This window comes from Oncorhynchus mykiss, chromosome 17 (assembly GCF_013265735.2).
Source record: "Oncorhynchus mykiss isolate Arlee chromosome 17, USDA_OmykA_1.1, whole genome shotgun sequence".
Classification (NCBI taxonomy): Eukaryota; Metazoa; Chordata; class Actinopteri; order Salmoniformes; family Salmonidae; genus Oncorhynchus; species Oncorhynchus mykiss.
This window is the reverse complement of record NC_048581.1, coordinates 27,094,353-27,110,620: the sequence shown is the minus strand read 5'-3', so window position 1 is coordinate 27,110,620 and position 16,268 is coordinate 27,094,353. Positions and strand designations below refer to the sequence as shown.

Sequence of the window (16,268 nt, the reverse complement as noted above, 5' to 3'; positions counted from 1 at the left end):
CAGAGACAAAACAGTCAGTCAGACACACAGTCAGTCAGACACACAGTCAGTCAGACACACAGTCAGTCAGTCAGACACACAGTCAGTCAGTCAGACACACAGTCAGTCAGTCAGACACACAGTCAGTCAGACACACAGTCAGTCAGACACACACACACAGTCAGTCAGACAGGCACACACACAGTCAGTCAGACAGGCACATAGTCAGACAGGCACACACACAGTCAGACATGCACACACAGTCAGTCAGAAAGACAGACACACAGTCAGTCAGAAAGACAGACACACACACAGTCAGACAGACACACACACACACAGACAGGCACACACACAGTCAGACAGGCACACACACACAGTCAGTCAGACACACAGTCAGTCAGTCAGACACACAGTCAGTCAGTCAGACACACAGTCAGTCAGTCAGACACACAGTCAGTCAGACACACACACAGTCAGTCAGACACACACACAGTCAGTCAGACACACACACACACAGTCAGACACACACACACACACAGTCAGACACACACACACACAGTCAGACACACACACACAGTCAGACACACACACAGTCAGACACACACACAGTCAGACACACACACAGTCAGACACACACACAGTCAGACACACACACACACAGTCAGTCAGACACACACACAGTCAGTCAGACACACACACACAGTCAGACACACACACCAGTCAGTCAGACACACCAGTCAGTCAGACACACACACACACAACAGTCAGTCAGACAAACACACAGTCAGACACACACACACACACAGTCAGACACACAGTCAGACACACAGTCAGTCAGTCAGTCACACACACACAGTCAGTCAGACACACACACACACAAAGTCAGTCAGACACACACAGTCAGACACACACACAGTCAGACACACACACAGTCAGTCAGTCAGTCAGTCACACACACAGTCAGTCAGACACACAGTCAGTCAGTCAGACACACACACAGTCAGTCAGTCAGACACACACACAGTCAGTCAGTCAGACACACACACAGTCAGTCAGTCAGACACACACACAGTCAGTCAGACACACACACAGTCAGTCAGACACACACAGTCAGTCAGACACACACACACACAGTCAGTCACACACACAGTCAGTCAGACACACACAGTCAGTCAGACACACACAGTCAGTCACACACACACACAGTCAGTCAGACACACACACACACAGTCAGACAGACACACACACAGTCAGTCAGACACACACACAGTCAGTCAGACACACACACAGTCAGTCAGACACACACACACACACACAGTCAGACAGGCACACAGTCAGACAGGCACACAGTCAGACAGGCACACAGTCAGTCAGAGACACACAGTCAGTCAGAGACACACAGTCAGTCAGAGACACACAGTCAGACACACAGTCAGTCAGACACACAGTCAGTCAGTCAGACACACAGTCAGTCAGTCAGACACACAGTCAGTCAGACAGACACACAGTCAGTCAGACAGTCAGACACACAGTCAGTCAGACACACACACACAGTCAGTCAGTCAGACACACACACAGTCAGTCAGACAGGCACACAGTCAGACAGGCACACACACAGTCAGACAGGCACACACAGTCAGTCAGAAAGACAGACACACAGTCAGTCAGAAAGACAGACACACACACAGTCAGACACACACACACACACACACAGACAGGCACACAGTCAGACAGGCACACACACAGTCAGTCAGTCAGACACACAGTCAGTCAGTCAGACACACAGTCAGTCAGACACACACACACAGTCAGTCAGTCAGACACACAGTCAGTCAGTCAGACACACACAGTCAGTCAGACACACACAGTCAGTCAGACAGACACACACACAGTCAGTCAGACACACACACACACACACAGTCAGTCAGGCACACACACAGTCAGTCAGTCAGACACACAGTCAGTCAGTCAGACACACAGTCAGTCAGTCAGACACACAGTCAGTCAGTCAGACACACAGTCAGTCAGTCAGACAAACAGTCAGTCAGTCAGACAAACAGTCAGTCAGTCAGACAAACAGTCAGTCAGTCAGACACACAGTCAGTCAGTCAGACACACACAGTCAGTCAGACACACACACACAGTCAGTCAGACACACACACAGTCAGTCAGACACACACACAGTCAGTCAGACACACACACACAGTCAGTCAGACACACACACAGTCAGTCAGACACACACACAGTCAGACACACACACAGTCAGACACAGTCAGACACACACACAGTCAGACACAGTCAGACACAGTCAGACACACACACAGTCAGTCAGACACACACACACAGTCAGTCAGACACACACACAGTCAGACACACACACAGTCAGACACACACACACACACAGTCAGTCAGACACACACACAGTCAGACACAGTCAGACACACACACACAGTCAGACACAGTCAGACACACACACCAGTCAGTCAGACACACCAGTCAGTCAGACACACCAGTCAGTCAGACACACCAGTCAGTCAGACACACCAGTCAGTCAGACACACACACACAACAGTCAGTCAGACACACACACAACAGTCAGTCAGTCAGATCAGATAAGTATGGAATACGGATACACAGACCCCCACACACGCAGTCAGTCAGTCAGCCCAACAAAGACACACACACACAGTCAGACACAGTCAGACACAGTCAGACACAGTCAGAAACACACACACACACAGTCAGATACACACAGTCAGACACACAGTCAGACACACACACAGTCAGACACACACACAGTCAAGACACACACACAGTCAAGACACACACACAGTCAGACACACACACACAGTCAGACACACACACACAGTCAGACACACACACACAGTCAGACACACACACACACACAGTCAGACACACACACACACACAGTCAGACACACACACACACAGTCAGACACACACACACACACAGTCAGACACACACACACACAGTCAGACACACACACACACACAGTCAGACACACACACACACACAGTCAGACACACACACACACAGTCAGACACACACACACACAGTCAGACACACACACACAGTCAGACACACACACACACAGTCAGACACACACACACAGTCAGACACACACACACAGTCAGACACACACACACAGTCAGACACACACACACAGTCAGACACACACACACAGTCAGACACACACACAGTCAGACAGGCAGACAGACAGTCAGTCAGACACACAGTCAGTCAGACAGGCACACAGTCAGACAGGCACAGTCAGACAGGCACAGTCAGACAGGCACACAGTCAGACAGGCACACAGTCAGACAGGCACACAGTCAGACAGGCACACACACACAGTCAGTCAGTCAGACACACAGTCAGTCAGTCAGACACAGTCAGTCAGACACATGCACACAGTCAGTCAGACACACACACAGTCAGTCAGACACACACACAGTCAGTCAGACACACACACAGTCAGTCAGACACTCACACACACAGTCAGTCAGACACACACAGTCAGTCAGACACACACAGTCAGTCAGACACACACACACAGTCAGTCAGACACACACACAGTCAGTCAGACACACACACACACACAGTCAGTCAGTCAGACACACACACACAGTCAGTCAGACACACACACACAGTCAGTCAGACACACACAGTCAGACAGGCACACAGTCAGACAGGCACACAGTCAGACAGGCACACACACAGTCAGACAGGCACACACACAGTCAGTCAGAAAGACAGACACACACACAGTCAGTCAGACAGGCAGACACACAGTCAGACAGACACACAGTCAGTCAGACAGGCACACAGTCAGACAGGCACACAGTCAGTCAGTCAGACACACAGTCAGTCAGTCAGACACACACACACAGTCAGTCAGTCAGACACACACAGTCAGTCAGACACACACACAGTCAGTCAGACACACACACAGTCAGTCAGACACACACACGCAGTCAGTCAGTCAGACACACACACACACAGTCAGTCAGACACACACACACAGTCAGTCAGACACACAGTCAGACAGGCACACACACAGTCAGACAGGCACACACACAGTCAGTCAGAAAGACAGACACACACACAGTCAGTCAGAAAGACAGACACACAGTCAGACAGACACACATACAGTCAGACAGGCACACACACACACAGTCAGTCAGAGACACACAGTCAGTCAGTCAGACACACAGTCAGTCAGTCAGACACACAGTCAGTCAGTCAGACACACACACAGTCAGTCAGACACACACACACACACACACAGTCACACACACACACAGTCAGTCAGACACACACACAGTCAGTCAGACACACACACAGTCAGTCAGACACACACACAGTCAGTCAGACACACACAGTCAGTCAGACACACACACAGTCAGTCAGACACACACACACACAGTCAGACACACACACACAGTCAGACACACACACACAGTCAGACACACACACACAGTCAGACACACCAGTCAGTCAGACACACACACAGTCAGACACACACACACAACAGTCAGTCAGACAAACACAGTCAGACACACACACACACACAGTCAGGCACACACACAGTCAGTCAGACACACAGTCAGTCAGACACACACACACACACAGTCAGACACACACACAGTCAGTCAGACACACACACACACACACACAGTCAGTCACACACACAGTCAGTCAGACACACACACAGTCAGTCAGACACACACACACACAGTCAGTCAGACACACACACACACAGTCAGTCAGACACACACACACACAGTCAGTCAGACACACACACACAGTCAGTCAGTCAGACACACACACAGTCAGTCAATCAGACACACACACAGTCAGTCAGACACACACACAGTCAGTCAGACACACACACAGTCAGTCAGACACACACACAGTCAGTCAGACACACACACAGTCAGTCAGACACACACACAGTCAGTCAGACACACACACAGTCAGTCAGACACACACACAGTCAGTCAGACACACACACACAGTCAGACACACACACACAGTCAGACACACACACACAGTCAGACACACCAGTCAGTCAGACACACACACAGTCAGACACACACACAGTCAGACACACACACAGTCAGACACACACACACACACAGTCAGACACACACACAGTCAGTCAGACACACACACACACACACACACAGTCAGTCACACACACAGTCAGTCAGACACACACACACACAGTCAGTCAGACACACACACACACAGTCAGTCAGACACACACACACACAGTCAGTCAGACACACACACACACAGTCAATCAGACACACACACACACAGTCAATCAGACACACACACACACAGTCAATCAGACACACACACAGTCAGTCAGACACACACACAGTCAGTCAGACACACACAGTCAGTCAGACACACACACAGTCAGTCAGACACACACAGTCAGTCACACACAGTCAGTCAGACACACACACAGTCAGTCAGACACACACACACAGTCAGTCAGTCAGACAGGCACACAGTCAGTCAGAAAGACAGACACACACACAGTCAGTCAGACACACACACAGTCAGACAGGCACACACACACAGTCAGTCAGACACACAGTCAGTCAGAGACACACAGTCAGTCAGAGACACACAGTCAGTCAGAGACACACAGTCAGTCAGACACACAGTCAGTCAGACACACAGTCAGTCAGACACACAGTCAGTCAGACACACAGTCAGTCAGTCAGACACACAGTCAGTCAGTTAGACACACAGTCAGTCAGACACACACACACAGTCAGTCAGTCAGACACACACACAGTCAGTCAGACAGGCACACAGTCAGACAGGCACACACACAGTCAGACAGGCACACACACAGTCAGACAGGCACACACAGTCAGTCAGAAAGACAGACACACAGTCAGTCAGAAAGACAGACAGACAGACACACACACACAGTCAGACAGGCACACAGTCAGACAGGCACACACACAGTCAGTCAGTCAGACACACAGTCAGTCACACACACACACACAGTCAGTCACACACACACACAGTCAGTCAGTCAGACACACACACAGTCAGTCAGTCAGACACACACACAGTCAGTCAGTCAGACACACACAGTCAGTCAGTCAGACACACACAGTCAGTCAGTCAGACACACACAGTCAGTCAGTCAGACACACACAGTCAGTCAGTCAGACACACACAGTCAGTCAGTCAGACACACACAGTCAGTCAGTCAGACACACAGTCAGTCAGTCAGACACACACACAGTCAGACAGACACACACACAGTCAGTCAGACACACACAGTCAGTCAGACACACACACACACAGTCAGACACACACACACACAGTCAGACACGCACACACACAGTCAGACAGGCACACACACAGTCAGACAGGCACACACACAGTCAGTCAGACACACAGTCAGTCAGTCAGACACACAGTCAGTCAGACACACACACACAGTCAGTCAGTCAGACACACACACAGTCAGTCAGTCAGACACATACACAGTCAGTCAGACACATACACAGTCAGTCAGACACACACACAGTCAGTCAGACACACACACAGTCAGTCAGACACACACACACAGTCAGTCAGACACACACACAGTCAGTCAGACACACACACACAGTCAGTCAGACACACACACACAGTCAGTCAGGCACACACACAGTCAGTCAGACACACACACAGTCAGACACACACAGTCAGTCAGGCACACACACACAGTCAGTCAGGCAGAGACACACAGTCAGACACACACACAGTCAGACACACACACAGTCAGACACACACACAGTCAGACACACACACAGTCAGACACACACACAGTCAGACACACACACAGTCAGACACACACACAGTCAGACACACACACAGTCAGACACACACAGAGGGAAAACCTACTCATGGCCTGGTCCAGGTTCATGTTGTTGCTCTTCAGAGCTTCCTCAGCAGGATCCCTCTAACACAATGACAACATGAGACACCAAATCAGTGACAACCTCAACTATACTACACACTGACTTCATGCTTGATACAGTTGAAGTCGGAAGTTTACATACACTCAATTAGTATTTGGTAGCATTGCCTTTAAATTGTTTAACCTGGGTCAAACGTTTTGGGTAGCCTTCCACAAGCTTCCCACAATAAGTTGGGTGAATTTTGGCCCATTCCTCCTGACAGAGCTGGTGTAACTGAGTCAGGTTTGTAGGCCTCCTTGCTCGCACACACTTTTTCAGTTCTGCCCTGTGCTTTGTGATGGCCATTCCAATACCTTGACTTTGTTGTCCTTAAGCCATTTTGCCACAACTTTGGAAGTATGCTTGGGGTCATTGTCCATTTGGAAGACCCATTTGCGACCACTAACTTCCTGACTGATGTCTTGAGATGTTGCTTCAATATATCCATGTCATTTTCCTTCCTCATGAGGCCATCTATTTTGTGAAGTGCACCAGTCCCTCCTGCAGCAAAGCACCCCCACAACATGATGCTGCCACCCCGTGCTTCACAGTTGGGATGGTGTCTTCAGCTTGCAAACCTCCCCCTTTTTCTCCAAACATAACGATGGTCATTATGGCCAAACAGTTCTATTTTTGTTTCATCAGACCAGAGGACATTTCTCCAAAAAGTACAATCTTTGTCCCCATGTGCAGTTGCAAACCATAGTCTGGCTTTTTTATGGTGGTTTTGGAGCAGTGGCTTCTTCATTGCCGAGCAGCCTTTCAGATTATGGTGATATAGGACTCGTTTTACTGTGGATATAGATACTTTTGTACCTGTTTCCTCCAGCATCTTCACAAGGTCCTTTGCTGTTGTTCTGGGATTGATTTGCACTTTTCGTACCAAAGTACATTCATCTCTAGGAGACAGAACGAGTCTCCTTCCTGAGCGGTATGATGGCTGCATACTCTCATGGTGTTTATACTTGCGTACTATTGTTTGTACAGATGAACGTGGTACCTTCAGGCGTTTGGAAATTGCTCCCAAGGATGAACCAGACTTTTTTTCTGAGGTCTTGGCTGATTTCTTTTGATTTTCTCATGATGTCAAGCAAAGAGGCACTGAGTTTGAAGGTAGGCCTAAATCCACAGGTACACCTCCAAATGATGCCAATTAGCCAATCAGAAGCTTCTAAAGCCATGACATCATTTTCTGGAATTTTCCAAGCTGTTTAAAGGCACAGTCAACTTAGTGTATGTAAACTTTGACTGACTGGAATTGTGAAAGTGAATTATAAGTGAAATAATCTGTCTGTAAACAATTGTTGGAAAAATGACTTGTGTCATGCACAAAGTAGATGTCCTATCCGACTTGCCAAAACTATAGTTTGTTAACAATACAGTTGAAGTGGTTGAAAAACTACTTTTACTGACTCCAACCTAAGTGTATGTAAACCTCCGACTTCAACTGTACATGCATTTAAATACATGGATTCTGAAACAATTTCAAATCATTTCAAATACTGTGCTTGACTGAACTTGCCTGGCTTAATGGACAAAATAATCACAAAACTGTAACCCCCCCCCTCAAGGAGGCTGGAGAAAAGGTCATTGAAATATATAAAATAGTATGAAACCAGGTCTGATTCTGACATTGCAAAATGTATCACATTCATACCGGGAAACCCATGTCAGTGAGCTGCTTGATGAGACGGTTCATGATCCAGGCTTCGTCTGGCTGGTTGCCCATCTTGCCCTTGGTCGGGCCCTTCTTGGGTGGCTGGCCCCACGAGTTACAGGAGGAGCTGTTCTCCTGGGAGGCGGGGCTGTTCCACACATCTCCGGCATCAGCATCCCATTGGCCAGAAGACATGCCCATCTCCTCCTCCCTCCCACCTCCCCAACCATCTTGCATAGATTTGAGGGCTGGATGAGGAGCAGTGCAGGGTAGATGTTAATGTTGTAGAGTTAAATACTAATTCAAAATTATTTAGTAAGTGCCTTCTTGTAATATAACTAGTTCACTGAAATCTGACACCTGACTTCAGTGCCAAACAATAGTCTCAAGCTAACCTCAGTATCTGTGTTTCTGCTGAACCAATATACTGCAGTCTGGAGTAGCACGTTGACAAGCAAGAATTTAACTGTACCATGTGCATGGGACCAATACACTTTGATTTGAGTTTTGACTGCTTGCAAAGATCAAGGGCAACCCCTTTGCGTGCAATTGGCAATGCAACCACTTGGTGCCAGTATTGTCACACAAGTCCCTTCATTTCTTGCTTGCCTTCTAGTATAACAATTATTTAAAAAGCACAAACAAGAACTGCCACATTGATCAAAGCATGCAACCAGGGAAACCTCTAGTGACACAATGTTATTCAAGACATCTAGAAAAGCAAATCTTTAACAGAAACTTTCAGATGCATACAAACACAATAGGGTATTATTTTTGTTGTTGTTTACTGATGAGTGTTGACCATGTTCGTACACCAACGGCGTGTGGTCCTAACCTGGCTTGCAGGGTGCAGGTCCAGAGGGTCCGTTGTTTCCCCTCCTGTAGGGTCCATTGGGCTCGTGCCCTCCATCGCCCCAGCCTCCAGGAACACCAGGGGGTTTGCCCCAGGCAGAGGTGCCGTTGTCCACTGCAGGAGAGGGGCCAGCGGGCTCCCCCCACGCCGGCTCTGGCTTGGGCTGCTGGACACTGGGCAGCTCCCCCCAGCCTGGGAGAGGACATATTTATAATGTATGCTTTAAAGTTGTGTGTGCAACACAATTGCAAGTATATTCACTTACAAGACCAGCAAACAGTGATCTGACATATTGTTAGTAATTGCAGTCTGGCAGTCTAGTTTTACTGCCAGCCAACTGGTTCCATTACTGATGAAAATGGAACCATAAAACTACTGAGGAACAGTGTGTGCTAGCTTCCATTCATTCACTTGCTCTACACCCCGTTGTACTCTCAATCCTCAGGCTTTTCCTCGTAAAACAGTGAGCCAAGTTGTTACATGTTAATCAGAGGCAGTATCGTTATGTACCAAATGGCACCCTATTCTTTATATAGTGCACTACTTTTGACCAAGGCCCATAGGAAGGCAGAGAAGGGGGAGAGAGGAAGGCAGAGAAGGGGAGGGGGAGAGGAAGGCAGAGAAGGGGAGGGAGAGAGGAAGGCAGAGAAGGGGAGGGAGAGAGGAAGTCAGAGAAGGGGAGGGAGAGAGGAAGGCAGAGAAGGGGAGGGAGAGAGGAAGTCAGAGAAGGGGAGGGAGAGAGGAAGGCAGAGAAGGGGAGGGAGAGAGGAAGGCAGAGAAGGGGAGGGAGAGAGGAAGTCAGAGAAGGGGAGGGAGAGAGGAAGTCAGAGAAGGGGAGGGAGAGAGGAAGGCAGAGAAGGGGGGGAGAGAGGAAGGCAGAGAAGGGGGGGAGAGAGGAAGGCAGAGAAGGGGGGGAGAGAGGAAGGCAGAGAAGGGGGGGGAGAGAGGAAGGCAAAGAAGGGGGGGGAGAGAGGAAGGCAAAGAAGGGGGGGGGGGGGGAGGAGCAGGACGGCAGCCATGACTGTTTAATTCCTGGCCCAGTTCCCAGACCCTCTTGTCCGAGCTGGCTGAGTCCACTGAGGAGGACTGTAAAGCAGGCAGTCCAGAGCAGTGTGTGCCAAGCCTGGCTGATCAGTCTCTGGTTACTGGGGTTGTACATAGAGTAACAGCAGGGGGCACTGGCCTTTTAGCAAGAACAGTGCCTTCCTGCCACAGTCAGCTTTCACTGAAGCTTTTGTCTTTGCAGTGGGGTGCTTTGAAAAGCCCCGGCATTGTGCATGTTCAATAATGCTGAGCGATTAGTGCTTTTTGAGGTTGTTTCGGTTTCGATTAAACACATTTTCAATTCCAATAATTTTACATGAAATGCACTACGCATTATGTGGGTTAAATGCTGTAACAACACACAATAAAACAATAAATAAAAGTCCCATGATGGTAGTGACTGTCCATTACTGCTTATCACCTATTAACCTTCATTCACATGACTTTACTCAAATATCTCACTTGTTGTGTGTTTTATTTGATGACTATTGTTTAATTCCAAGTCATTATCTCATCTCTATAGAGCTGATGCCTGTATTGTCTGACAAAAATCACTATTTTAGTAGTTCTTCAAAGTGAATAAGGCACGACTGCTGAATACCAATTATCAATCATTTAGATCATGTATTTTCAGTTAGAGAACTGCTATGCAACTTGCTCTCTATCACTCTTGATCACACATTCTTCTGTCTCTTATGTAGCAGGTGTAAAAGAAACAGACCGGACAAGTAGGCACCCAATGGATTATGATCACTGTAGGTAATTACCAAACTCCCTCCCACATCGCACAGCTCGGGCTTCGTCTGTTCCATATCTAAAGAAACTGTGCTGTGTGCGCATTGAGCTCAAAGAAAACCCCCAAACAAAATGGAATTTAAATCATTGAACCATGTCGCTCAATTAGTTGCTTAAAAACGATTAATAAAACATTTCGGTTAATGGCACTGCACTAATATTCAATGACAAAATATATACTTGAACGTTGGATATATCCTTAGACATACGACATAAGTCTGTCACTTGCAGTCTTTCCAGTATAGGTTAATCACAGGGCTAATACCACAATACATTACAGAGGTGCATGATAACCAGTTTAACAGACATTTCAGACAGTGAATGGGGTCAGTTTCTTACCTGGGTTAGCCATAGGTGGTCTGCCCTGGGGTCCTCCGCCCTGGTGCGGGGCGGCGGTGTTGGCGGATCCATTGTTGTTGCCGTGGTGCTGGCTGTGTGGCGGGGGCTGTCCGTGGTGCAGGTGGTGGTGGTTCATGTGGTGGTGATTGTTGTTGCTAGGGGGGACGGAGGAGTGGTTGTTGTGGCTGTTGTTGATGGTCAAGCCTCCGCTACTCTTGCTGGTCGGCGGCTGGGTGGAGTTGTTCCCTTGGTTACCGTTACCTCCAGTGGGGTTGTTGCGGTCCCACATATTCACGGTCTTGTTGTAGGCGCTGGGGTCTCCCCAGGTGGACGTGCCGTCATCGATCTCCATCTTGCGGCGGATGGAGGGAGGAGAGGGTTCCTCCCAGCCAGTGGGCTCCATCGCTGGGTCGGGTTTGGCTCCGGAGCTCCCCGGGCCCCAGCCGGGGTTGGAACTCTGCCTTACAGATGCAGGGCCGCCCCAGGACCCCATGCTGCCTCCTCCTGGTCCACCTCCTCCACTATTGCAGATGGGGCTTTCCTGAGGCTTGGAGCCCCATCCTGGTGCTGGGCTGCTGGGGCTTTCCTGGGGCTTGGAGCCCCATCCTGGTGCTGGGCCGCTGGGGCTTTCCTGGGGCTTGGAGCCCCATCCTGTTGCTGGGCCGCTGGGGCTTTCCTGGGGCTTGGAGCCCCATCCTGGTGCTGGGCCGCTGGGGCTTTCCTGGGGCTTGGAGCCCCATCCTGGTGCTGGGCCGCTGGGGCATTCCTGGGGCTTGGAGCCCCATCCTGGTGCTGGGCCGTTGGGATGCTGGTTCTGGGGCTCCCCCCAGCCACCAACAGCAGGGGCAGGCTTCGACCCCCAGCCGCCCCCATTTCCTCCACCCCCTCTGGGGCTGTCCTTCCACCCTCCTCCTCCTCGTCCATTTCCTCCTTCCCACATGTGGCTGGAGGACCCATTCTTCTTCACCTCGGCCGGTTCCCTCCACTCTCCGCCGTTGGAGCCGTTGGATCCATTGGAGCCATTGCTGCCACTTCCGTGGCCGGAGCCCCAGCCGTGGGAGGAGGACTTGGGCCCCTCTCCCCAGCTCTGGGTTTGGTTCTGCTGGGTCTTGGCTGGCCCGTCGTCCCAGGTAGGGGAGGACTTCTCCTCAGGGACACCCCAGGATTGACCTTCACTCTTTGGGCCATTGTTTGTGGTATTGGGGCCTCGGGCCATGGGGTCCCCCCAGCCACTGACGGAACCGTTGGGGGCCTTGTTGACAGGCTGCTCCCCCCAGCTTGAGGGTGGAGGGCCTCCCCAGCCTGAAGGTCCCTCACTCTTGCCTCCGGGGCCCCCTGAGCCTGGCCTCTGAGATGGTCCCAGGCTGGGGTTGGCTCCCCCGTTCCGGGGGTCCGGTGGGGATCCAGAAGAGGGGCTGTTGGAGCCCCTCCATGTGTCCCCTCCACCGCCTCCCCTCATCTCGCTGGTCTTCCTATCGTTGGCGGCACGCTGCTCCTCCATCTCCCAGGAGGTGTGCTGGCGGACGGGCGTCTGGCCCCAGCCTGTGTTGCAGAGCACACGGGGGTCCAGGTCCTGCCGAGGCAGGGGAGGGGGACCTCCGTCCTCGCTGCCAGTCTGATCCCTGCGATGGATGTGCCCCTCGCTGCCACCGCTCCCGCTACCCTCACTAGCCGGGGCCGGGGTTGGCTGGCCCCAGGAGCTCACCTGCTGGTCCTGGGCTGGGCCATCTGAGGAATCCCAGCCTCCTTTGACCTCTCCTCCACCGCTGTGCTTCCCCCAGTCTCCTCCCCAGCCTCCTTCTCCACTGCCAGAGTGGCCCCAGCCGGACATGCCTCCGGAGGGTGCTGAGTCCCAGCCTGAGTTCTTGGAGGAGTTAGCGGATGTCTTGGTGTCTTCGTTGCCCCAGACGGAGCTCCCTGCGTCTCCGTTGAGCTGGGAGGACTCAGTAGGGGACTGGCCTCCCCAGCCGGGTAGCCCGTGGATGGGGCTGAGGGGCTGCTTAGTGTGGTGGCTGTTTTGTCCGTCAGTGTTAAGGTTGGGGTGTTCCATGCTGCTGAAAGACACATTCTTATTGGAGGACGGGGCATCAGGGCTCATCATGCCTCCCCAGGTGCTGCTGCTGTTGTTCTCGTCCCCTCCCAGGCTCCCATTGCCCAGGATACCGTTGGGTGGTAGTGAGGCAGGGTTCGGGCTACCTCCAGCCCCCTCTTGCCCCAGCACGGGCCAGGCCGAGGGGTTGGCGTTGGGGTTCAGGTTCAGGCTAAAGCTGGGCTGGGAGTTCCAGCTGGGTGCTCCTCCACTCCGACCCAGGTTGGGCCCAAGGCCGTCGGGTTTGGCTCCCTCAGTGGGGCCCATGGGGATGGGGCCTGGTCCGGAGCCCCAGCCCCTGCTGCCGATGGCTCCAACTCCCTGGCCACCGCTAGGCTGCATCATGCTAGCTACGTTAGCGACGTTAGCTTTGAGAGAGGAGGGGTAGTGGGCCTGCTGGCTAGTAGCCCCCGCGGCCATGCTCATGTTGCTGCTGGTCTCTGGGTTCGTACAGTCAACGGCTGTGGCACATTCTGGAGGATTCACTGGTCGGCTGACGCTGCTGCGACTGATGGAGGGCCAGGCCTCGGTGTCGCTCCCGTCGATGATCACTTGATCCCAGCTACTACTGGTGGTGCTGCTGCTGCGGTCGGTGGCTGGTGGTAAGGCTCCCCAGTGGGGATTCTCATGCTGGGCACCAGGACCACTCTGGAAGGGCAGGTCTGGAGGAGAAAAAGAGAGAGATATGTATTTGTTTAACCAGGAGAAAACATTTGAGAGAGACAGAGAAACAGAGAGAACACCATGTAATAAACTCCCTCAGCTCCTGGAGAAAGTCATTGTACTACTGTATCTCCTTGGTTGGTTAAATTGTTACCATCCGACTTGGCAGCAGTGAGAGGAGAGCAATGGTCACGCTCTCCTGGTCTGTTCTCCAGATGCCTGCCATAATCAGAATGTACAGCAGACCATGCCCCGTATCCTATTAGCTATGGCATATCCATATATTCCTGCTTTGGTGCAGTCAGATGTGGAGTGACTGGGTGAGAGATAGGAGCCCTCCCTCTCCTACTTTCACTCCCACTAGCCCTCCTTCCTTCCTCTATGTGAGTGGGTGAAATGGAACCCTCCCTCCCACCTGCTCTCTCCCTCTCCCTCCTTCCCTCCCCTTGAACTGAGAGGCCCATTAGTCTCCCCTAGCTGTGGCCGTGAAGGGAAGCCCAAGTGGAAAGCTGCTCATTTATTGAAATGAAACCAAGATGGCTCCTCATCTATCACTCTCTATGCTCCAGCAGGTCCCCACAAAGCACTACCAGGTCTGGGCTGCTAGACACAGCTACACTCCGACACTGTGGAGACTGCAGAGTACGCACATTAAAACTCTGCCCTCTTCAATTCTATATTTCTTTCCTTCACACACACACTGAAAAAACTAAGAAAATAAATCATAAAACAGCATAATAACCAGAACACAAAAAAATGCTCCTATTAATATATGTCCTCACACCAGAAGAGGGAGAAAAACATGATATACACTACCGTTCAAAAGTTTGGGTCACTTAGAAACGTCCTTGTTTTTGTTTCTCGTCAGTCTATTCTTGTTCTGAGAAATGAAGGCTATTCCATGTGAGAAATTGGCAAGAAATCTTGTACAACGCTGTGTACTACTCCCTTCACAGAACAGCGCAAAATGCCTCTAACCAGAATAGAAAGAGGAGTCGGAGGCCCCGGTGCACAACTGAGTAAGAGGACAAGTACATTAGAGTGACTAGTTTGAGAAACAGACGCCTCACAAGTCCTCAACTGGCAGCTTCATTAAATAGTACCCGCAAAACACCTTTCTCAACGTCAACAGTGAAGAGGTGACTCCGCAATGCTGGCCTTCTAAAGCAGAGCTGCAAAGAAAACGCCATATCTCAGACTGGCCAATAAAAATAAAAGATTAAGATGGGCAAAATAACAAACACTGGACAGAGGAACTCTGCTTAGAAGGCCAGCATCCCGGAGTCACCTCTTCACTGTTGACATTGTGACTGGTGAGTGGAATAGCCTTCATTTCTCAGAACAAGAGTAGACTGATGGGTTTCAGAAGAAAATTCTTTGTGGCCATTTTGAGCCTGTAATCGAACCCACAAATGCTGATGCTGCAGATACTCAACTCATCTAAAGGCCAGTTTTATTGCTTCTTTAAATCAGAACAACAGTTTTCAGGTGTGCAAACATTGCAAAAAGGGTTTTCTAATGATCAATTAGCCTTTTAAAATGATAAACTTGAATTCGCTAACACAACGTGCCATTGGAACACAGGAGTGATGGTTGTTGATAAACGTCAGATTTTTTAAAGATTTTTATGGAATATCGTTTCCAGCTACGTTTCCAGCTACAATAGCCGTTTACAACATTAACAATGTCTACACTGTATTTCTGATCAATTTGATGTTATTTTAAATGGACAATTTTTTGTTGTTGCTTTTCTTTCAAAAACAAGGACATTTCTAAGTGAACCCAAACTTTTGAACGGTAGTGTAAGTCGAGCCCACACTGTGCAACATAGCCTCAGCCTACAGACAC

At 50.4% G+C, this 16,268-nt stretch overlaps 1 protein-coding gene across 4 annotated transcripts in view; it reads right to left on the bottom strand.

Annotated features, from left to right (window-relative positions):
• The window catches only part of tnrc6c2 (trinucleotide repeat containing adaptor 6C2), a 94,850-nt gene that overhangs the window by 38,680 nt on the left and 39,902 nt on the right, over positions 1 to 16,268 (bottom strand). For all 4 annotated transcript variants that reach the window (XM_036949496.1, XM_036949497.1, XM_036949498.1 and 1 more), the window contains 4 exons: positions 11,669 to 14,419; positions 9,473 to 9,682; positions 8,638 to 8,885; positions 6,925 to 6,982 (listed from right to left, as the gene is read on the bottom strand). In XM_036949496.1, the coding sequence (XP_036805391.1) occupies positions 6,925 to 6,982; positions 8,638 to 8,885; positions 9,473 to 9,682; positions 11,669 to 14,419 (3,267 nt within the window). The remainder of the gene's footprint in view (positions 1 to 6,924; positions 6,983 to 8,637; positions 8,886 to 9,472; positions 9,683 to 11,668; positions 14,420 to 16,268) is intronic.